The following is a 24,458-nucleotide window of genomic DNA, read 5'->3' on the forward strand; positions in this document are numbered from 1 at the left end:
CTTGGTTGTTCCTAGAAATTGATGACAAGATCCTATGTCTAAACACAACACAGATCTTGGTTTTGATGTGTGAAGAAGTCAACTGTCCAGGGAGTGTTTTTGCTTTAGGAAATGTAAACATTGAATGTAGAGTCCATTTCCACATTATACAATTTTTCTGAACATCATTATTTTATAGACTGTTTTACTTGATTTGGTTTCTTCTCATTAATGATACCTGTATTTATTGCCAGTGGAATCTAGTAGCAGTTTTTCTATTACTCATACAGTTAAGCTTTGGTGATATCTCCTGTAACTCTATGTCATAGTCTTTGTTCAGTATACAGGAAAAATAAAGTAGTCAATATATGGAAAGACTTAAAGATAGCACAGGGCATATCAATAACCTTATAGGATATCCTTCTTTAGTTTTAACATCTTATCTTCTAATAGCATGGTTACTTTGGCTCACAGTTCTAAATTCTTTTAACTGCACAGTATTATGCTTAGATTCAAAATGTGTTTTAAAGCACATGTGGTTTTAAATGAATCCTATATGACATATGCATATGCATTGTGACCATTACCCACAAGTATAGTTCTGGAGGCAAAACGATTACTTAAATGCTCTCCCAAGGATAGTTCTTTCTGACAGGAACACTCAATAAATCATCCCAACAGAATCTGACCTTTAACTTAATCTTATTAGTTTAGGGATGTGAGCTCATATACCATTCAGCAAGGCCAAAGAGGAAATATTCGACACATGCAGGTTGTTGTGGTACAGAACCATTGGTTGATTCCAGAAACTCCCTCTAACTAACTGTATAAAAAGCTTTGTCAGTTCAGTTCCTTCACAACCAATATTTTGAGCTTCTGCAGAAGAGCAAAGTCAGGCACTGCCATGGTAAAATTTCTACTGCTGGCTTTGGCATTTGGCCTGGCTCATGCGGAGGTAAATTCATTTGGTCTGTGTCTAGGTTTGATGTTCTTCAATAGCACATTTCTGAGGATGTGATGTGTTGTCCAGTTAGTCCATATTCATGAAATAACCTTTCTGACTTTCACTCAATTAATTTTTCAGTCTGATTTTCTAGGATGAAACAAATGAAATAAGATAACAATGGGTTGAATATGCAGAGGTTAAGAGGGCAAAACATGAGCAACTCAAAGTTCCGGTTCAATGTGCTATGTTAATTGAGTCATCATATTGCCCTGTGTTATTCTACATCCCTAGAAACATAATCTTGAAGTAATAAAAAAAATTATTTATTTATATTTCTAGTTAGCTTATGCATTTACAGTGACTGAGATCAATTGTCTTTGCTGTTTTCTTTAGATTGAAGGAAAGTGGGATACCATTGCCATTGCTGCTGACAATGTGGACAAGATAGAGGAAGAAGGACCTCTGAGACTCTATGTTCGTGAACTTACTTGTAGTGAGGGATGTAATGAATTGGAAGTCACATTTTATGTCAAGTAAGCAAATTGTCAACTATGTAAACTGAGTAGAATATTTCCACTTCTCAGCTTTTATGTTGTCAAACTTCCAGGGGAATGTTCTGTTTCTGGTCATGAAATTTAAGGCCTCATCTTTGGCAATGTGATTATTTTATTCTGTGATGGTTTAGCTCTAGACACCACACAAAAGTTAGATATTGTCTCCAATTCCATGAGTGTTTCCTTAGAAATACATTTGGTTGGAGGCCAGTGGTTGAATTTTGTGCCCAATTATTAGATTCAGGAGACTCTAGTAATTTAAGAGGCATATGTGAGCATTTGGCTCAAAGTCACATATATTATCTTATTCAGTCAATGACATCATAAAAAGTCTTCCAGGTCAGATAAATCTAATTTGTAAATCATTTACTTTCATGCTCTAGTTTCAAAGACATTCTATGACATTTGGATGACTATGTTCATTGTAAGAGTGTATAATGCCATAAGAACTAAGAAAGCCTAGAACCATTTCTATGTTCTAGCTACAATTGTAAGTTTTTGTTTACAAATTAAATCACTTAAAACACATGCATATAATCCTAAATACATATTATGACTGGAGTAGAACAATAGAATTAACATATTGAAAGCCATACTCAGTGAATAGTGAAATTGGGATAAGAAAGCCATCAGAGTCTTCACAGCACTTGGAAAAATGCCACAAATAAAGGAAGTCATTTTTATGATTACAAACAGGATAATATTTTATAAAAAAGAATTAGGAGAAGTGAGGTAAGCTTAGGTACTTCTGTTCCAGCTCTGTACACTGTTCATAGATACTATTACTTCATCAAGTTTATTAAAATATTGAAGCTATTTTAATATGAATTAAAGGTTATTAAGTATAAACCAGGGTTCCTCTGTTTGATTTTTAGTGAGAATGGCCAATGTTCAAAGACCAAAATCACTGGGTATATGCAAGAAGATGGCAAGTACAGAACCCAGTGTAAGTATTGGTTCTGCGAGCTTCCTCTATTAACAAAAAACTGTGGGTATGAACACATACACAGATACCACAGCCATTCATAGGTACATGAACCTAAAACTAATTTGGTTACTTGGAATGTTATCAATCCTTCCAACCAGCTGAGATATGCTACAAAGTTAGAGTATATTATAGGTCATCTGAAGCTTACATGGAGAAGAACACTATTAAATGAAGATGTGAATAATGTTAACAAAATATCTCCAAATAGTTTCCTGCATAAAAATTTGTTTCTATATAATATTCAGTGTCTTTTCTTTCATACAGTATCTTGGTTTGTTATTGAACAGGGCTGCTATTCACTTATTGGTCTCAGTGGCCTAGAAAATCTTTGCAAACTTCATGTCTCAGACTATCTAGTACTTATATTGCAGGCATTATCTATCATCCTGAATTCATGGAAAAATTAAATTAATGGTGCTATTTTAAAGTTTCATTTTCTCTTATTTTATACAGATCATAACATTTAGATCTTGGGATGAAACATTTCAATTTTGAAAAACAGTTAGGGGAAATCTGTTTAAGAATTTCAGATTGACTAATTTAATTTCGTAAAAATTGCTAAGATAATAACAATATTATTAAACTGAATTATACACAGGATGACCTTTGGTTTGATCTTAAAATAAGGGAATCTTGCATTCTTCTGGCAAGCCTATTATTTTCCAAGTTTAAATGGATATTTAAAGGAGCCCAGTAATAGAAAGTGACCAGATCCAAAAATCCTTTTTTTCCCCATGAAACACACTTATCGTTTAATCAGTGTCAGTAAGTGGAAATACCACACACAGACACACACAGACACACAGATACACACACACACACACACAGAGGCAGAGACAGAGATGGAGATAGAAACACACACAGAGAGAGACACACACAATATGAAGGTCTGGAAAACCTAAAATGTTCATTCTTACATCTTTTGCATTCATAATCTTACAAGATGAAAACTTGTATGCATATATCTAATTACAACAGTAAGTCTTTTTGCATATGTATTCATTTGCCCACCAAATATTACCATGGTGTGACACCAGAGTTTTACTGTTTCCAGAAATTGACATGTGGCCTTTTAGGATCTGGTTAAAGGGGAAAAAAATAATCCCACAGGTCTTGATGCAAAGAATTCAGAGAAAATGGAATGTGTCCATACCTAAGATTTACTATCAGGTTTAAAGAGTGGGGATACTGGTCACTGTATTATGATGAGATATGTAAAATGAATGACTATAGGAAAATATTTGCACACATGTGTCATATGATAGTGAATCAGAGATGATTCCTAGAGTATGGATTAATATTAATGTTTAGTCAAAAGGTGACATCAAACAAAGTAGAAAGCTAAGTGACACTCATTTTGAAATGTTTCTATTATTACAGTTGAAGGTGATGTTAGATTTAAATCTGTGCATGCAACACCAGACAATATAGTCTTTATCAGTAAGAATGTGGATCGAGCTGGCCGGACAACAAATCTGATTTATGTTGTTGGTAAGTATGGTAGTGCACTTTTGGAATAGTAAGAAAGGTATCACCCTGTAAACGAAGATTATGTCAGATTCACCCTTGAAATACTTTATCATGGTATTTCCAAACTCTTGTCCACTAAATAACAATCTGATTGTTGTGTGGACCAACTTTTACCCTGTAAAAGAAGATTATGTCAGATTCACCCTTGAAATACTTTATCATGGTATTTCCAAACTCTTGTCCACTAAATAACAATCTGATTGTTGTGTGGACCAACTTTTACCATGTAAACGAAGATTATGTCAGATTCACCCTTGAAATACTTTATCATGGTATTTCCAAACTCTTGTCCACTAAATAACAATCTGATTGTTGTGTGGACCAACTTTTACATTATATTGTAATTTGAGGAGCGTGGTCATTGCATATTAGAGGTGAAGGAAAGACTATTGAAAGTGTTTATGTTCATGTTTCCTCATTAGAAAGAATGAAGTAAATATTATTTTCTCACAGTTCAGACAATTTTGAGTGTCATTTGACCCACTGTGTACTAAATTAAAACATGAACTCTAGAGTATAGAGTTGGGAGAAATGTGAAGGCTCCATTGACAGGCCTTCATGACTCTCTAGTGTTATGGTTTTGAAAGTACATAGGACTGAGATGAGTGAATTCTCTAGGAAATTTGTTTTATTTTTTTGATATATCATGAAACCCTGAAAAGTGGTGTCATAGTACCATATAGACTTCATTAAATATATCCATGAAATTTGAGGAAAATTTTTTATTGATTTTATTGATCCACCCAGAGTAGATAAATTTGGAGCAGTTGGGATTTTCCATTGTTTATCAAGGAGGGACATGAAGGAAGCAATGTAAATACTGAAGAATTCTACTGAACATGTCTGTGATATTGTCATTCTTGCAATGTAGGAAAAGGTCAACCTTTGACTCCTGTACAATATGAAAAACTTGAGGAATTTGCCAAGGAACAGAACATTCCAACAGAAAACATTCAAAATGTTCTGGCTACAGGTAACCTCAATGAATTTTTTTTTTTTGCTCAAAACATATATATATATACATATATACATATATATAATCTGTGTATCAATGTATACATATATAGCGAGTCTATCTATCTACAACTTTATATCTATCTATATACTCAGTAATACAACTGATTTAGATTATAGATAGTCATATGAAATATTTCAGTTGCTATTTCCAGAAATAATCCTTATGGAGCTGTTCTCATATTCTTATGAGAACATTTATGTCACTCTTTACCTTACTTATGTTCTTTTACAGATACTTGTCCTCAATAACAACATTCTGTAGGTGAGTAGAAACAGAAGTCAGGCCTAATTATTTTGATATTTGGATAAATTTGTGCTTATTACATAAAAACTTATAAAAAATATGTGACTAAAGAAAAAATGGATCCAAAATTGGCAAAATCAAGACAGGATATTATGTATCTTTTAAAGCAAAAATTCTTACACTGATAGAAATGAAGGATAGAATATTTTTATTTTTAAAACAATGTGAAGAATTTTATCTAATTCAGAATTGTTAACATTTTTATATTGAGGAATATTCCATCAAGAAAATATGTCTTCTCATTTGAAAAATCTTACTTTAGTTATGATTGTAGTGCATTATTTGTCACAGATATAGTAAAGCATCTTGATCTTTCAGTATATTCCTTGAAACATTTCAATATAAATTTTTATGTAGCATCACAGAATGCCATTATTTTCTGTCAACTGTGCTCCTATACAATCCAAAGCACAAGATATTGGTGATTTCTGGGAAAGGAACTATTTGTGTACAATCTCTTCTCCATACTCAATATATTGTTATATTTCATTTTGCTTCTGTGAACTCTCAATGGGAAATCATTCCTGTCTGTTCAATCATGTTTTAATTTTTGCTTTTATGTCAGCAGAGACAACAGGAAGAATGGAATGATGCATCATATCCTCTCCACCATCACAACAGCATCACATATAAATCACCATTTCTTTTTAAAGTAATTCTTCCCACTCATGTGAAGTCAGAATACTACCTACCAAACTCCTGACTTCCCTTTCCTTCCCCTGTTTATGATATGTGAGCTCATCTTATATTTTGAATGACTAAATAAAGTGTTTCAAGAAGCAATATTACCTTGTGAAAGGGATCTCATTCAAAAAGCATATAAACAGTCACCAAGCTAATTAAAATAACCACTCTAGTATAAGAAATGATATCTGCATTACTAAAACCTATAGAAATAATTAGAAATGTGACAATTACTGGAGATCATGAGCAAGAACACTGCACAAGTGAATTTTATGTTGTGCTACATATTTACTTTCAGCTGAAAATTGTGATTTGCAATTGAACAGTCCAAAAACTCTAAAGTAGTTCACAGAACAAACTGTTTGGGTCTGCCTCCAGGTTACACATTATTTAAATGATAGGATGAAATATGTTTTCAAATGTCCATCTGAGAGGATTATCTTTTGTTAAATACTTCAGGAAGCAAATGGATCAAGATATGCTTAAATAGTGTACATATGAGTCACTCCCATTTGAAGAATAAACTTGTGAGAATGATATCCCATAAATACCATACCCTAAAAATATGCATGTGTTTATTACAATTTTCTCTTTGTATTACAATGATTCCTTGGCATGTACTTAGCTATCAAATTAGAAAAGGCAAAGGCAATCTTCTTTTAGGGCTTGGAACAAGGAAAAATGAAAGATATTAGATAATGTTGCTACATCCAGTCTCATTAAATTTAAAGATATAATGAAAGCAAAGTACATTTATATTCATAAGCAAGAGATTTGAATAAAAACAATGACATAATTTTTTGTTGAAAATCCTGTTATTTGAACTTTTGCTCTGTGCCTTGTAAAACAACATTATTTTAGTAAAAACAATTGACTAGTGTCTTCTAAAATTTTGGTATATTCAATGTACCCCTTGGTCTTCAATTACTTACTACTTATAAGTGGTCTTATTTTAGAGGTAAAAGAAATATGGCTACTTCTTTTACTATCAATGTTTGCTTTCTAAGCTGGTAAGCCCTCAAATGGCATGGAAGTTCTAAGGCTCACCATTCACATCCTGATAATATGGGTAAAGTATGCACAATCTGAATGATCACTCAAAGGTGATTAGTTGAACGTATGTCTTGAACTGTAGAACATAAATCCTGCTTGGTTCTATAAATATGTTCAGCTACCGTTGTTCTTTTCATCAACCAGTGTAATTTCTAAGTGTATTCGGGAATGGTAATTGCTTAAACAACACTACTTGAAATGATCTAAATACCAGTCCTACTTGGTAGTACACTCATGGTGACCAGATATAATCTTCCTTCATCAAACTGCAGAATACATTGGTTCTGAAGATATGTTCTTATAACAGCCTGAAGCTCCCAAAAGGTTCCAGTTTTATAAGCTAAAAAAGCCAGGAATCCTCATTTCTTTGCCTCCTCATGAAAATGAACATCAAGAAAACACATGATTCAAACATGTATTATAGAACTAAAAATCATGTTCTCAGAAAGTGAAGCACACATGTCTGAGAAACAATTTAATGTGTTCAATATAGTTAGCAATCATGGAAATATAATTAAAACTACCCAGAGATTTTTATCTTACTTCTCTTAGACTGACCAAGATTATTAAAAGAAATGATGCAGGGAAAGGGCTGCACTTGGACCTGGTTAATGGAATTGAAAAAGTGATTCAGTAGTAATCAAAATCAGTAGGGAGGATTATAATATGAGAGCATCAGTCTTACCACAAGTCCTTCAAAGAAGAATTACAACAAAACTCTCTTGACATTTTATTTTAAACATGGAATGGAAAGGATCACTCCCAAACATGTTATATATAGCCAGTGTTAATTTAATACCCATCAAAATCACACATGCATTCATTCATATGTACACATATGCGTGCACATAGAGGAAAACATAACTGATGATAATAGAGGCAGAAAACCATTAGAAAGTACTAGAAATCTTTTTTGAGGGTTTGGACAAGGAAAAGGAAAGATATTAGACAATGTTACTATATCCAGTCTCTTGAAATCTAAAGTTATAACAAAATCAAAGTTCATTCAATATTCATAGGCAACAGATATGAATAAGAAACAATTACATAGTTTCTCAAAATTTGTTATTTAATCTTTCTTTGAGTGCCTTGTAAAATAATGCGTCTTCAGAACAAATACTTGACTGATGTTTTGTAAAAATTCTGTATATTCAATGTACCTTTATATCACTTCATCCCCATTTTCCAAATAATTACTACTATGCTTGTGCTCCCATCCCTTTTTCCAATTTCTCCAACTTCTTCATGAATATACATATTTATTTGAACATATGTATGAATTTGTGTGCACGTCTGTGTGTGAGTGTGTGTATTTAGTGCGAGGAGACTGACAGAAAAATTCATAGCCCAATGGTGTCCATTTAGTGTTTCTAACATGTATTCATGTTTAGTACTGGCTCCTTAGTCTTCAATTACTTATTACTTATAAGTGGTCTCTTTATAGAGGTAAAAGGAATATGACTACTATTTTTACCATCAGAAGATGGTAAGTCTTCTAAAATGCTAAGTCTTCAAATGGCACAGAAGTTTTAAAGTTCACCATTCACAATGTGATAACATGGGTAAAGAGTGCCCAATCTGAGAGGTAACTCAAAGGTCATTAATTGAATTTACATCCTGAGCTGTAGAAGAAAAATCATACTTGATTCTATAAACATTTCCAACTATCAGTTATGCTTTTCATCAACCAGTGTAATTTCTATGTGTATTCTGAATGGTAGCTTCTCAATCAAGACAACTAGAGATGATTTAAATACCTGTCTCAGTTGGTAGTACTCTCATGGTGACCAGGGATAATCTTCCTTCATCAAATTGTAGAATGCATTGTTTCTTCATATGTGTTCTTATAATAGCCAGAAACCTCCAAAAGCTGTCAACTTTGTAAGTTAACAATTCTAGGGGCCCTCATTTCTCTGCCTTCTCAGCAAAATGAACATCAAGAAAACAAATGACTCAATTTTAAAACCTGTATAATAGAACTAAAAATCATGTTCTCAGAAAGTGAAACACAAATGTCTGAGACACACTTAAAGTGTTCAATATCCTTAGCCATCAAGGGAAAAAAATAAAAGTAACTAGAAAATTTGTCTTACTGTTGTCAGAATGACCAAGATTAATAAAAGAAATGATGCAGAGAAAGGGCTACACATGGCCCTGATTGGTGTTAAATGTCAACTGATTCAGCTGCTGTTAAACCCAATAAGGAGGATCCTAAAAAGACAACATCAGTCTTATTATAAGTCCTTCAATGAATTACAACATAAATCTGTTGAGACTTTATTTCAGGAATCCACAAGGATGAAGAATTGAACCAATACTGGAAAGGGTACCTGAAATGCCCTTTCCCTCTAACCAGATTGATGACTACATTAATTGTCATTGTAGAACATTCAACCAGTATCTGATGGAAGCAGATGCAGAGATCCACAGCTAAGCACTGTGCCACACTCCTGGAGTCCAGTCATAGAGAAGGAATATTGATATGTGCAAATGGGCCAAAAACATGATAGGGAAAATCACAGAAACAGTTGACCAAGGCTAGTGGGACTGACAACTGGGGAACCTGCATAAGACCAAACTAGGCCCTCTGAATGTGGGTGACAATTGTGTGGATTGTGCAGTTTGTGGGCCCACTAGCAGTGGAACCAGTATTTATCCTTAGTTCATGAACTGGCTCTTAGGATCCCATTCCCTATGGAGGGATACCTTGTTCAGCCTATATACAGGGAGGAGAGCCTTGGTCCTATCTCAAGTGATATGGAAGACTTTGTTGACTCCTCATGGATGGCCTTACTTTTTCTGAAGAGTGGACAGGGGTGGAATGGGAAAATGTTGGAGGCAACGGGAGGACAGGAAGAAGAGGGAACTGTGATTTGAATATAAAATAAGATTATTTTAAAAATAAAATAAAAAGAATTCAACTATAGTCATACATGGAAGGGAAAAACTTTTCCTAACTGAACCATCCCCCTAGGCCATGTGGGTTTGAATTTTAATTAGCAATGATACAAAAAAATAGAATGTAAAGAATCACCCCAAATATGTTATATACAGCCAGCGTTAATTTAATCCCCATCAAAGGACAGAAACATATGTATACACAGAGAGGCATGCACTCATGAATGCATATGTATATCTGGGCACATATAGAAAAACATAACTGGAGATCATACTGACAAAAAATCTTTAATAAAATACTAGAAATTGAATACACACCCATAACAAGGGGATTGTCCAAAATGATTAAGGTGGCTTTATTCCAGGGATACAGGCTTGGTTTACACAGAATTCTATAAATATAATAAATCATTCAATGTAATTAAGGCAAGAAAGCACATTATTATTTGAATAAATAAAGAAAAAGCCTTTGATAAAATTCATCATATATTCAAAATAACATTCCCAGAGAGAATGGAGGAAATATACTTCATAATACTAAAAGCTGTCTCTGACAACATACTGTCAATACACAGCCCATATGTAGAAAACCTGCAAGGAAACACACTAAAATCTTGAAGAAGACAGGGTGCCCACTCTCACCATTCCTTTACAATGTCATGTTGGTTGCCTTACAGTGAACAATTCAGAAAGTAAAAGAAATTATAATCACACATATATGAAAATATGAATTTAATCATCCCATTTTCAGATAACATTGTATTATAACTAACATATGCCTAAAAAGTGCCAGAACACATGTTCTGGAGTCAACAATCTTAGCATCCTTATAAGCAAAGAATCAGCTTATAGAAATCAACAACCTTTCTATAAACCAAGAGCAAAGCCACCTTAGAAATATATCATGTTCAGAATCCCATTTACAATAGTAAGAAAGGTAAAAAAAAATATCTTGGACAAAACCTAAAGTAAAAGGAAGTATTTTTTTCTTCCTTTAAATTGTATTTATTGAGCTATATTTTTCTACAGTTCCCTTCTTTCCTTCCCCCTCCCCTTCTACCATAATCTCCATGACCCCTATTTACCCAGATTTTGACTTTTTATACTTAGCATGTAGATTATATCCATGTATGTCTCTCTTAGGGTCCTCTTTGTTGTCTAGGCTCTCTGAAAGTGTGCATTGTAGGCTGGTTTTTCTTTGCTTTATGTTTAAATCTACTTATGAGTGAATAATATGATATTTGTCCTGTTGAGTCAGGATTACCTCACTAAATATGATGTTTTTTTGGGATCCATCCATTTGCCTGCAATTTTCAAGATGCCATTACTTTTTTTCTGCTATATAGTACTCAGTTGTGTGAATGTACCTAATATTCTTTACCCATTCTTCAGTCAAGGGCATTTAGACTGTTTCAAGTTTCTGGATATGACAATGCTGCTGTGAACAGATTTGAGCACATGTCATTGTGGTATAATTAAGCATTCTTTGGGTATATACCCCAAAGTGCTACTTTTAGATCTTGAGGTAAGTTGTTTCCTAATTTTTCTGAGAAACTGCCATACTGATTCCCAAAGTGGCTCCACCAGTTTTCACTCCCACCAACAAAACAGGAATGTCCCCTTTACCCCATATCCTCTCCACCATAAGTTGTCACCAGTGAATTTGTTCTTGGTCATTCTTACAGGTTTAAGGTGGAATCTCAGAGTCATTTTGATTTGAATTTCTCTGAAGGTTAAGGATGTTGGGCATTTCCTAAGTGTCTTTCAGCCACTTTAGATTCCTTTGCTGAGCATTATCTGTTTAGGTCTCTACTCCACTTTTTATCGGATTATTTGTTCTTTTGATAACCAATTTCTTAAGTTTTTTGCATATTTTGGAGATCTGTCCAATGTGGGGTTAGTAAAGATATTTTCCCAATCTTTAGATTGAAGTTTTATCTTGTTGAATATGTCCTTTGTTTTAGAGAATCTTCTCAGATTCAGGAGGTTCCATTTAATAACTGTTTCTTTCAGTGTCTGCTATTGGGGTTATATTTAGGAAGTGGTCTCCTGTGACAATGCGTTCAAGTGTACTTCCCACTTTCTGTTCTGTGAGATTCAGTGTGGATGGTTTTATGTGTGTGATCCATTTGTACCTGAGTTTTGTGCACGGTGATAGATATGGATCTATTTTATTTTTCTACAGTTATGCCAGCACCATTTGTGGAATATGATTTCTGTTTTCTATTTTATTTTTTAGTTTCTTTGTCAAAAATCAAGTGTTCATAGGTGTGTGGATAGATATGTGGGTCTGTGACTCAGTTTCATTGGTTCTCCTATCTGTTTTTATGCCAATACCAGACTGTTTTCTGAACTATAGCTCTGTCGTAGAGTAGAGTTTGCAGACAGAGGTGGTGATTTCTCCAGAAGTTCCTTTATTGTACAGGATTGTTTTGACTATCCTGTTTTTTTTTTCTTTTTTGCTTTTGCATATGAAGTTGAGTATTGTTCTTTCACAGTGAAGAATTTTGCTGGGATTTTGATAAGCATTGCATTGAATGTGTAGATTGCTTTTAGAAAGATTGCCATTTTTACTATGTTAATTTTATCTGCTGCCATTTTTTGCTGCTTTTTCAGTTTTCTTCAAAGATTTAAAGTTCTTTTTAAATATTTTTAATATTTATTTATTTATCATGTATACAATATTCAGTCTGTGTGTATGTCTGCAGGCCAGAAGAGGGCACCAGACCTCATTAGAGATGGTTGTGAGCCACCATGTGGTTGCCAGGAATTGAACTCAGGACCTTTGGAAGAGCAGGCAATGCTCTTAACCGCTGAGCCAATTCTCCAGCCCCAAGATTTAAAGTTCTTAGCATACATATCTTCCACTTATTTGTTTAGAGTTATTCCAAGATACTGTATGTTATTTGTGGCTATTGTGAAAAGTAATGTTTCTCTGATTTCTTTCTCAGTCCATTTTTCATCTGTGTAAATAAGTGGTAGGCAGGTTTTTTTTTTAGTTAGTCTTGTATCCTGCTACATTACTGAAGGTGTTTATGAGCTGTAGAAGTTCTTTGGTAGAATTTTTGGGGTCACTTATGTAAAGTATCATATCATCAGCAAGTAGTGAGAGTTTGACTTTATTTTTCCAATTTGAATCCTCTTGATCTTATTTGTTGTGTTATTACTATGTTAGAACCTCAATTACTATATTAAATAGATATAGGGTAAACAACCTAGTCTTGTTTCAGATTTCAGTGGAATCACTATGAGTTTCTATTTAGTTTGATGTTGGCTTGATGCATAATATTTATTTATTATGTTATTATTATTATTACTATGTTAAGGTATATTTCTTGCAACCCTGTTCTCTCCAACACCTTTTTCCTGAAGGGACATTGAATTTTGCTGAATGCTTTTTCACTATCTAATGAGATGATCATGTGCTTTATTTTTTTCAGTTTATTTATATGGTGGATTACATTGACAGATGTTTATATGATGAACCATTCCTGCGTCTCTGGGATGAAGTCTACTTGGTCATGGTAGATTATTTTTCTGATGTGTTCTTGGATTAGATTTGCCAGTATTTTATTGAGTATGTTTGCATCAATATTTTTGGTGTGATTGCTCTGTAATACTCTTTCTTAGCAATGTCTTTGTCTGCTTTGGGTATCAGGGTAATCATAGCATTGTAAAAAGAGTTTGGCAATTTTCCTTCTGTTTCTATTGTGTGGAACAATTTGAGGAGAATATGTAATAGTTCTTCTTTGAAAACCTTGCAAAATTCTGCAATAAAACAATCTGGTCCTGGGAGTTTTTGTTTGGGAGACTTTTGATGACTATTTCTATTTCTTTAGCAGTTATATATTTATTTAATTTGCTTATCTGGTTTTGATTTAATTTTGGTACTTGATATCTACACAGAAAATTGTCCATTTCCTTTAACTTTTCAAATTTTGTGGAGTACAGGTTTTCAAAATATGACCTGATGATTCTCTGGATTTTCTCTGTGTCTGTTGTTATGTCTCCCTTTTTATTTGTGATTTTGTTAATTTGCATATTCTCTCCTTTCCTTTTGGTTAGTGTGAATACAGTATTGTCTATTTTGTTGATTTTCTAAAAGAACAAAATCTATTCTCATTGATATTTTATATTGTTTTCTTTGATTCTCTTTTGTTGATTTCAGCTCTCAATTTGATTACTTTCTGACATTTAGTTTTCCTGGTTGAGTTGTCTTCTTTTTGTTCTAGATTTTTTAGTTGTTCTGTTAACTCACTATTGTGGGATTTTTCCAGCTTCTTTATGTAGGCATTTAGTACTATGAACTTTCCTCTTAATACTGCTTTTATTGTGTCCCATCTGAAACAGTAGAAACACTAGAAAAAAAAACATAGGATTCAGACTGAGTTCTTTGATCCACTTGTATTGAATTTTGTGAAAAGTAATAGATTTGGTCCAATTTTGTTGTACTGAAAGTAGATACCCCTTTTCTGAGCAGCATTCCTTGAAGATACTGTCTTTTCTCCAGTGTAGGTGTTTTGCATTTCACTAAGGTCCCTATAGTTGTAATAATGAGTATTTAAATGTGGGTCCCCTACTTGATTCTATTGGTCTATAAATCTATTTTTGCCAGTACCAGACAGGTTTCTATTATTCTCTTTACATTTTAAGATTATGATAGAGTTTCTTTGCTTCCTTTTCTTTTTTTTTTCCATCAAAACTATCCCATACACTTTCTGTTCTCTCTTCCAAATTCATAACTTTTTTTCTGGAATTGTTCTTAATTATTTTTGTTTGTTTCCTCATAATTTTTTTCCAAATAGATAAATATTTTCTGCTCATTCTGTATAATGTTAAGAATGTGCTTTTAAGCTGACCATTTGGTATTAAAGAACCAATTACTTTGTTCCCCCATGGAAACTTATTATCTCCCAACCTTCATGTTCATTAGTTGCATAGAGTTATATCTGTAGGGCTGAGGCCACATAATGTTTCCCTAATCTACTTTGGCATCCCTATTGTGGTTGTCATCCTTGTTCTGTGGACGACACTTTGTGGGTGTAGCTTCTGATATTACCAGGATAAAGAAACACAGACCAAACTCGCTTAGGCTCTGATTCATTCTATTTTCTTTTCCCTTTTACATAGTGTTCTCTGAACTTTAAGTATGGGAATGTTTTTACTTATATCTATTTTGACTAGGCTCCACATCTACACCTTCGGATTGACTGTTGTTTTCTGCAAAGGTGGTTCAATGTGTTAAAAACAGAAGATTCCTTTATGAGAGGTGAATAATACGTTTTTCTATGAGTACGAGCACAAAATTGTGTTTGTTTGTATGGGGGAGGGTGTTGTCATTTTTTTGGTGCTATTGTTAGGGACTATGCTGGTTTAGGAAAGTGGCAGCTATGGCCTGCCCTGGAAGTCTCAGAGAGAGCAGGAGCATGGCACTAGCCCATGTCTGAAAGAGTAAGAGAGAAAGGCACAGCACATATGCCCCCACCCTTCCAGGAAGTGTCATGGAGAGAGAGAGCACAGAAGGCGCCGAGTCTTTACCTGGAAGTTTCAGAGAGAGAGAGAGAGAGATGGAATGAGCACATGGCTGGGGCCCTGCCACCAACCAGGATGCATCAAAGAGAGAGGGAAAGCAACAGTGGTACCAACCTTGCCCTCTAACCTTCAAAGAGACAGGAAACATGGTGGTCACTCCAGCCAAGGCCAAGAAGTGTTGGAGAGAGAGGGAGTGCTGCAATGGTGGCCCAAGCCTCAGGAACAGAAGCATCAGAAGGGGGGGAAGGGTATAATGGCTACTTTGGTCACCCTGGAGAATTTACAGCAGCAGCTTCCAGAAACTATATCAAGAAGTCCCTTGGTGATGGAACAACTGTTTTCCATCCAGCATCATCTGTACAAGATACCACACTGCATCAGCAATCACCAGAGCCACAGACCTGCCTGTACCAAGAGGAACAATGACCAGAGTTGTGATTCTATCTGCATCTGAATGAGTGAACACCTGAGCCTAGGGGCAACCTGCATCTGGAGGAGCAATTGCCTGAAACTCTTCCCTGCTTGCTCTTGGAGGAATGCTCAATGGAGGCATAGTCACCAACTACACCAATTGGAGTAAAAGGGGCAACCTGAAGCACAGGCCTCACCTCTACCAACTAGAGAAAGAGATGGGTTGACAACAGTGTAAGAAGACATACAACACATAAAGATCAATATGGCACTACCAGAAACCAATGATTCTATATCACCAAGACCTGAACATCTCAATGTAAATGAAACAGAAGAAAAGGACTGTAAAATACCTTTATGAAGATAATTGAGGCAATTAAAGAGTAAATAGAAAGTTCCCTTGAAGAATGGAAGAAAAGACAAACAAAAATTGTAAGAAATCAGAAAATTCCTTACAGAAAACCGAGAAAAATCAATCAAATGGGTGAAGGAAATGGATCAAGACTAAAAAACTGAAGAAGAAGAAGTAATAAAGAAAATACAAACTGGGGGAATTTTGGAAATGGAAAAGCTGAGTAAATGATAAGAAATTAGAGATGCAAGCATAAACAACAAAATACAAGAGATGGAAGAGAGAATCTCAGGTGTTGAAGGTACGATAGAGGAAATAAAGTCATCAGTCAAAGGAAATGATAAGTTGAACAAGATTTTAACACAAAATATCCAGCAAATCTGGGATACCATGAAAAGACTGAACCTAAGAATAGTAGGGTTAGAAGAACGAGAAGAAGACAAGCTCAAAGGCACAGAAAATATATTCGACAAGACCATAGAACAAACTTTCCCAACCTAAAGAAGGACATGCCTATAAAGTATGTCATGCTTATCGAACACCAAATAGACTAGATCAAAAAAGGTTTTTTGCCACATGTTAAACATACAGAATAAAGAAAGAATATTAAGAGCTGTAAAAGAAAAAAAGCCAAGTAACATATAAAGGCAGGCCTATCAGAATTTCTCAGTGGAAACAATAAAAGACAGTAGATCCTAGACAGGCATTATGAAGAAAGTAAGAGACCATGGATGCCAGTCCAGTTCACTATACCCAAGAAAACCATCAATCACCATAGAAGGAGAAAACAAGATCTTCCAATATAGAACTATATTTAAACAATATCTATCCATGAATCCAGATCTACAGAAAGTACTAGAAGGAAAATTCCAACCCAAAGAAGTTAGCTACACCCAGAAAAAGACATACAACAGATAATCTAACACCAGCAAATCCTAAAGAAAAGAAAAGCACATAATACCAACAACAACAACAGAAAAAAATATCAGGGACAAAATGAGAAATCACTAGTCATTAATATACCTTAATAACAATCCTTTCAATTTGCTTATGAAAGGACACGGGCTATAAAAAAGAATCAAAAAAGAATTGCTCCTTCTGCTACATGCATGATATAGACCTCAACTTCAAAGGCAGATATTATCTCAGAGAAAACAGTTAGAAGAATATTTTCCTAGGAAATAGACATAAGAAACAAGCTGGTGTAGCTATCCTAATATTAACAAAATAGACTTCAAATTGAAAATATTCAAAAATGATAAAAAAACAGAAAAAAATCTATCAAGATTACGTCTCAATTCTGAACATCTATACCCCAAATACAAGAACACCCACATTTGTAAAAGAAATATTGCTAAAGCTTAAATCACACATCCAGCCCCACACACTGATAGTGGTAGACATCAAAAACCTCCCTTACCACTAGAAAGGTATACTAGACTGAATCTTAATGGAAACATAAGAGAACTGGCAGATGTCATGACTCAAATGGATTTAGCAGACATCTATAGAACATTCCACTCAAACATAAAAGATTATACCTTCCCCTCAATACTTCATGGAACCTTCTCTAAAATTCACCACATACTCAGTAAAAACAAACCTCAATAAATAGAAAAAATGGAGTAACCCCTTGCATCTTATCAGATCACCATGGCTTAAAGTAAGAATTCTAAAACAATACAGAATCCAGAAATTCTACAAACTTGTAAAATATGAATATTGTGTTAGAAAAAGACCACTTGTTCATTTCAGCCAACCACAACCAAAATAACCACACATAAACTATATTAATTAAATCATTGCTGGGCCCATTAGCTTTAGCTTTTATTTGCTAACTCTTACATATTTATTTAACCCATCTCCATTAGTCTGTGCATCACGACAAGGTCATGGACTACTAGGTAAAGTTTCAGTATCTGTTTCTGGGAGGCTACATGACTTATTGCTGACTTTACCTCCTGTCTCCCAGCATTCAATTTAGTTTTATCCACCTATCTAAGTTCTTCCCAGCTATAGTTCTAAAGCAGTTCTTTATTAACCAATATTATTCACAGAATACAAAGGAGAATCCCATATTAATATTGCTCAACTGAATAACTGCTGGGTCAAGAAAGAAATAAAGAAAGAAATTAAAGACTTTATAGAATTCTATAAAAATTAATGTGCATCATACTTAAGGAACACTATGGAAGCAGTACTCAAGAGGAAAATTCACAGCACTGAATGTCCACACAAAAAATTGAAGAAATCCCATACTAGTGAATTAATAGAACACCTGCAAGCAAAGAAACAAACTTGCCCAGGAGGAGGAAAAGGCAGAAAATAATCAAATTGGTAGCTGAAATCAATACAATAGAAAGAAAGAGAAAATTTTAAAAAATCAATGAAACCAAGACTGTATTCAAGAAAATCAACAAAGACGGGCTCATTAAAGGCTTAGTGTATTTGTAGAGCCAATCCGTGAGAGAATAAATATTTACCCAGGGCTTTCAACATGCCGGGATTGGTGGAGGCTGATCTCTCCCATGTTGGGGTGCTGTGTGTTATGGAGTATTCATAGAAAACAGAGAAGGAGACTAAAGAAGGAGGCTTGAGCCCTGGTTGCTTCTGTATGTACTCTAGTTAAGGAAGTATAAACAGGGAAAGATTTGATCACTGTATGTAACTGTGGAAAGACTAACCAAGAAGCTTCCAGAAACAAGAAGAGGCTACTTAGATGTGTGTTCCTTCTGAGCCCGTCTCTGCTTCCCACAAATACAGGTGGTTCTCATGGAGAAAGAGCTAAATTTGTAAAGTCTCTAAGGTCTCCAAGAATGTACATATGTGTGGAGAACTGGAGCTATTGAAAAATGCCATGATATTACATTACATATCTTTATTTCCCATCTAACAAAAACAAAAAGAAGTAGTGTCCAACAGACTCTCCGAATTTGTGCAATTAAATTTATAAATTTATATGTGAGTATGTTGGGGGGGGTCAAGGACACCACAAGAAAACTCACAGAATCAACTAACCTGTGCTCATAGGGGCTCCCAGAAGCTGAACCAACAAGCAGGGAGCCTGCATGAAACTGACCTAGGCCCTCTGCATATATGTTACAATTGTATAGCTTGGTCCTCTTGTGGGACTCCTAACAGTGGGAACAGAGGCTGTCTCTGACTGTTTTGTCGGCTTTTGGAACTCTTTTTCCTCATACTGGGTCATCCTGTCCAGCCTTAATAAAAGGGAGGTGCTTAGTCTTTCTGCAACTTGTTATCTCATGTCGATATCCATGAGAGGCCTGCCCTCATCTGATTAGAAATGGAGGAGGAGTGGGTAGGGTGTGGAGGCACAGGGGAGGTGGTGACGAGCGAATTGAAGGAGAGGAGAGAGGGGAAAGGAACTTCAATCAAGATGTAAAATAAATAAATAAATTTAATTAATAAATTTTGTTTTAAAGTTAAAAAAAAAAGAAAATCAACAAGATAGACAAACCCTTATCCAAACTCACCAAAAGGCAGAGAAAGAATATTCAAATTAACAAAATCAGAAAGAGAAAGCGGGTCATAAAAACAGAGGAAATTCAGAGAATCATCAGGTCATAATTTAAAAATCTGTATTCCATAAAATTAGAAAACTTAAAGGAAATGGACAATTTTCTGAATAAGTATCACTTACAGAATTTAGATCAAGAACAGATAAACAAGTCACCTACAGCCATAGCCCCTAAGGAAATAGAAGCAGTCATTAAAAATCTCGCTGCCAAAAAAAAAAAAAAAAAAAAATCCAAGGACCAGACTACTTCAGCCTATAATTCTACCAGAACCTTAAAGAAGTGCTAATACAAATATTTCTCAAAGTATTCCACACAATAAAAACATAAGGATAATTGCCAAAGTCCATTTATAAGTCTATAGTTACACTGATACTCAACCACAAAAAGATTAAACATAGATAGAAAAGTACAGATCAATCTCCTTCATGAACATTGATGCAAAAATACTAAATAACATACTAGCAAACAAAATACAAGAACACATCAAAATATTATCCTCCATAACAAAGTAGGCTTCATTCCACAGATACAGAGTTGGTTCAACATGTGGAAATCTGTTAATATTATCAGCTATAAAAACAAAATGAAATAATAAAAATCATATGATTGTTTCATTAGATGCTTAAAAGACCTTCAACAAAATCCAATGCCCCTCCATGATAAAGGTCTTGTAGAGATCAGTGATATAAGGAAAAAAAATCTAAGTATACTAATTTATAGCACGTCAGCAATTAATATCAAATTAAACAGCAACTCAGCGATTCCACTAAAATCAGGAACAAAACAATGCTGTTCATTCTCTCCATATTTATTCAATATTGTACTCAAAATTCTAATTAGAGCAATAAGAAGACAAAAGAAGATCAAGGGAATGCAAACAGGAAAGGAAGAAGTCAAACTATAAATTTTTATGGATGATATGAGAGTATAAATAAGTGATCCCAAAGACTCTACAAAGAAACTCCTACAATTGACAAAAATCTTCAGTAATCTGGCAGGATACAAGATTAACTCCAAAATTCTGTAGCCTTCTTATACAAAACTGAAAGATAGGCTGAGAAAGAAATCAGAGGAAATCATGCGTTACCATATGCACAAATATAAAATATCTTGTGGTAACACACACCAAACAAGTGAAAGTTCTGTATGACAGGAAGTTTAAGTCTCTAAAGAAAGAAATTGAAGAAGACATCAGAAAATGGAAAGATCTCCCATGCTCTTGTATAGGTAGGATCAACATAATGTCATTAATGTCTTACCAAAACCAATCTACAGATTCAGTAATATTCCCATCCTAATATCTTCACAGATACTGAAAGAACATTACTCAACTTCACATGGAAAAATAAAATATAATCCAGGATAGTCAAAACAATCCTATACAAGAAAATAACTTCTGGAGGCATCACAATCCTACACTTCAAACTCTACTATAGAGATAGAGTAATGAAAACAGCCTGGTATTGGCATGAAAACATACAAGAGGAATAATGGAACCAAATCAAATATCCACATATCAATCCACACACCTACGAGTACTTGATCTTTTACAAAGAAGCTAAAAATGTAAAATGGAAGAAAAAGAATATTCAAAAATGTTGCTGCCACAACTGTACATCAACATGTAGGAAAATTCAAATAGATCCATATCTATTGCCATGCAAAAAACTCAAATTTAAATGGATCACAGACCTCAACATAACACCAACCACACTGAACCTCATAAAATTGAAAGTGGAACTTACAATTGAACACATTGGTACGTGAGATCACTTCCTAAATATAACTCCACTAGCCTAGACACTAAGAGCAACAGTTAATAAATGGGAGCTCCTGAAACTGGAAAGCTTCTGTAAAGAAATGGCCATGAGTCAGAAAGATGAAAGGAAGATTACAGATTGGGAAAAGAACTTCGCCAACCCCATATCAGACAAAGGGCTGATCTCCAAATTATAATAAGAACTCAAGAAATTGGTCCTTAAAAATGCTTTTCACCTGTGAGATCCTTGGAACCTTGCAACAAAGCCTACTCCAGTGTTGAGGGGACCTGAGAGGCGATTCAGCATCCACAAGCCTGGACAGCAAGAAGCCCCACTGTCTGAGATCTTACCAGTAGAGCAGAACTCGGGGGTCCCTCCTTACCTCTTATCATTTTCTAGCGAGTCAGTGGGGAGTGTTCCTGCTGCTGGGCTTTCCCCCAACCCACCCTGCCCTAAGCATGCCTGTTCACCCGAGAGGTCCTTGAAACCCTGAAACAGAGCCTGCTGTAGTGCTGAGGAGACCTAAGAGAGGGCAGCCCAAGAAAAACTCTCAAATACTCAGATAGCCACAACAAAGATTGGACCAAGATGCCAAGACACCGCTGACCTCATTTGAAGAAAGAGATGGGTAGGTGCTAATGCAAGAATTCCTCAAACACCCTAAAAATCAACATGGTAACACCAGAATCCAGCAGACAGACAACATGAAGACTTGATCATCCTAACGAGAAGAAGTAGAAGAAAATGATTTTAAATATAACTTTACAAAAATGATGGAGACATTTAAAGAGGAAGTGAAAAACTCCCTTAAAGAAATGGAAGAGAAGACAAACAAAAAGTTAGAAGAAATTAATAAATCCCTCAAAGATACCCAAGAAAACCAAGAAAAAGCAATCAAACAGGTGAAGGAAACAGTTCAAGACTTGACAACTGAAATGGAAGTAATAAAGAAAACACAAACTGATGGAAGGCTATATGAAAAACCTGGGTAAGCAAACAGGAAGTACAGAGACAAGTATAACCAACAGAATACAAGAGATAGAAGAAAGAATCTGAGATGCCGAAGATACTATAGAGGAAATATATTTATTGGTCAAAGAAAATATTAAATCCAACAAGTTCTTAACACAAAACATTCAGGAAATCTGAAACACCATGAAAAGACCAAACTTAAGAATATTAAGGGTAGAAGAAGGAGAAGAACTCTAAATCAAAGGCACAGAAAATATATTAAACAAAATTATAGAAGAAACTTTCCCAATATAAGAAGTATAGCCCTATGAAGGTACAAGAAGCTTACAGAACACCAGATGGAAAAAAATCCCTTTTCCATATAATAATCAAAACAGAAAAGATACAGAATAAAGAAAGATTAGTAAGAGCTTCAAAGGAAAATGGTCAAGTAACATATAAAGGTAAACCTATTATAATTACACCTGACTTCTCAATGGAAACCATGAAAGCCAGAAGTTCTTGGATAGGTGTGCTGCAGATGCTAAGAGACCATGGATGCAAACCCAGACTACTATACCCAGCAAAGTTTTTCTTCACCATCAATGGAGAAAACAAAATATTCCAGGACAAAAACAGATTTAAATAATACATATCCACACACCCAGCCTTATAGAATACTAGAAGGAAAACCTCAACCCAAGGAAGCTAACAACACCCACAATAACACAGACATCTGATAACCCTCCACCAACAAAACCCAAAGAAGAGAAACACACAAACACTATGGCCAAAAAGTAACAAGAGTTAACCATCACTGGGAATTAATATTGCTTAATATCAATGTACTCAATTCATCTATAAAAAGGCATAGGTTAAGAGAATGGATACAAAAATAGGATCCAGCATTCTGCTGTTTACAAGAAAAACATCTCAACCTCAAAGACAGACACTACCTAAGAGTAAGGTCTTGGGAAAAGGCTTTCCAATCAAATGGACCAAAGAAATAAGTGGGTGTAGCTATCCTAATATCTAACAAAATTGATTTCCTAAAGTCATTCAGAAGAGAAGGAGAAGGACACTTTATACACATGACAGGAACAATTCAAGATGAAGACTCAGTGCTGAACATCTATGCCCCTAATATAAGAGCACCCACATATGTAAAGAAACATTACTAAAACTTAAATCGCACAGCAAACCCCACACACTAATAGTAGGAGATTTCAAAACTCCTCTCTTGACAATGAACAGGTCAATCAGACAGAACATTAACAGAGAAATAAGACAACTAGCAGATGTAATGAATCAAATGGACTTAACAGACATCTATAGAACATTCCACCCAAAGAGAATAAAATATACCTTCTTCTTAGCACCTCAGGAAACTTTCTCTAAAACTGATCACATACTCGGTAACAAAGGAAACATTCACAGATACAAAAATTTGGAGTAACTACCTGTATCTTATAGGATCGAGATGGAGTAAACTTAGAATTAATCAACCCCAGAAAGCCTACAAACTCATGGAAACTGAACAGTCAACTATTGAACCACCCCTGGGTCAGGGAAGAAACGAAAGTCTTCCATAAATTCAATAAAAATGAAGGCGCAACCTATCCAACTTTCCTCAAGACCCAGTAATACCACTTTTGATTATATATCCAAAGGATGCTCAATCATGCCACAAGAACATGTGCTCAACTATGTTCATGGCAGCATTGATTGTCATAGCCAGAACCTGGAAATGACTTAATGCCCCTTGACAAAAGAATGGAAAAAGAAATGTGGTATGTTTACACATGGAGTACTACACAGCAGACAAAATAATGACATCATGAATTTTGCAGGAAAATGAATGGAGCTAGAAAGCATTATTTTGAGTGAGGTAACCAAGAACCAGAAAGACTATTATCACATGTACTCACTCGTAGGTGGTTTTTAAACATAAAGCAAAGAA

The 24,458-nt window shown here is 34.8% G+C and overlaps 1 protein-coding gene across 1 annotated transcript; it reads left to right on the forward strand.

Annotated features, from left to right (window-relative positions):
• Positions 1 to 883: 883 nt before the first annotated feature.
• LOC126493028 (odorant-binding protein-like) lies at positions 884 to 4,970 on the forward strand (the record flags this gene model as incomplete). The annotated part of the gene is made up of 5 exons (XM_050129775.1): positions 884 to 934; positions 1,319 to 1,458; positions 2,355 to 2,425; positions 3,848 to 3,958; positions 4,869 to 4,970. Coding segments are annotated over exons 1-5 (475 nt in total), but the record flags the coding sequence as incomplete, so codon positions are not given.
• Positions 4,971 to 24,458: the final 19,488 nt, after the last annotated feature.

This window comes from Alexandromys fortis, unplaced genomic scaffold, assembly GCF_014885135.2.
Source record: "Alexandromys fortis isolate MF-2015 unplaced genomic scaffold, M_Fortis_MF-2015_v1.1 scaffold_313, whole genome shotgun sequence".
In the NCBI taxonomy this organism is placed as follows: Eukaryota; Metazoa; Chordata; class Mammalia; order Rodentia; family Cricetidae; genus Alexandromys; species Alexandromys fortis.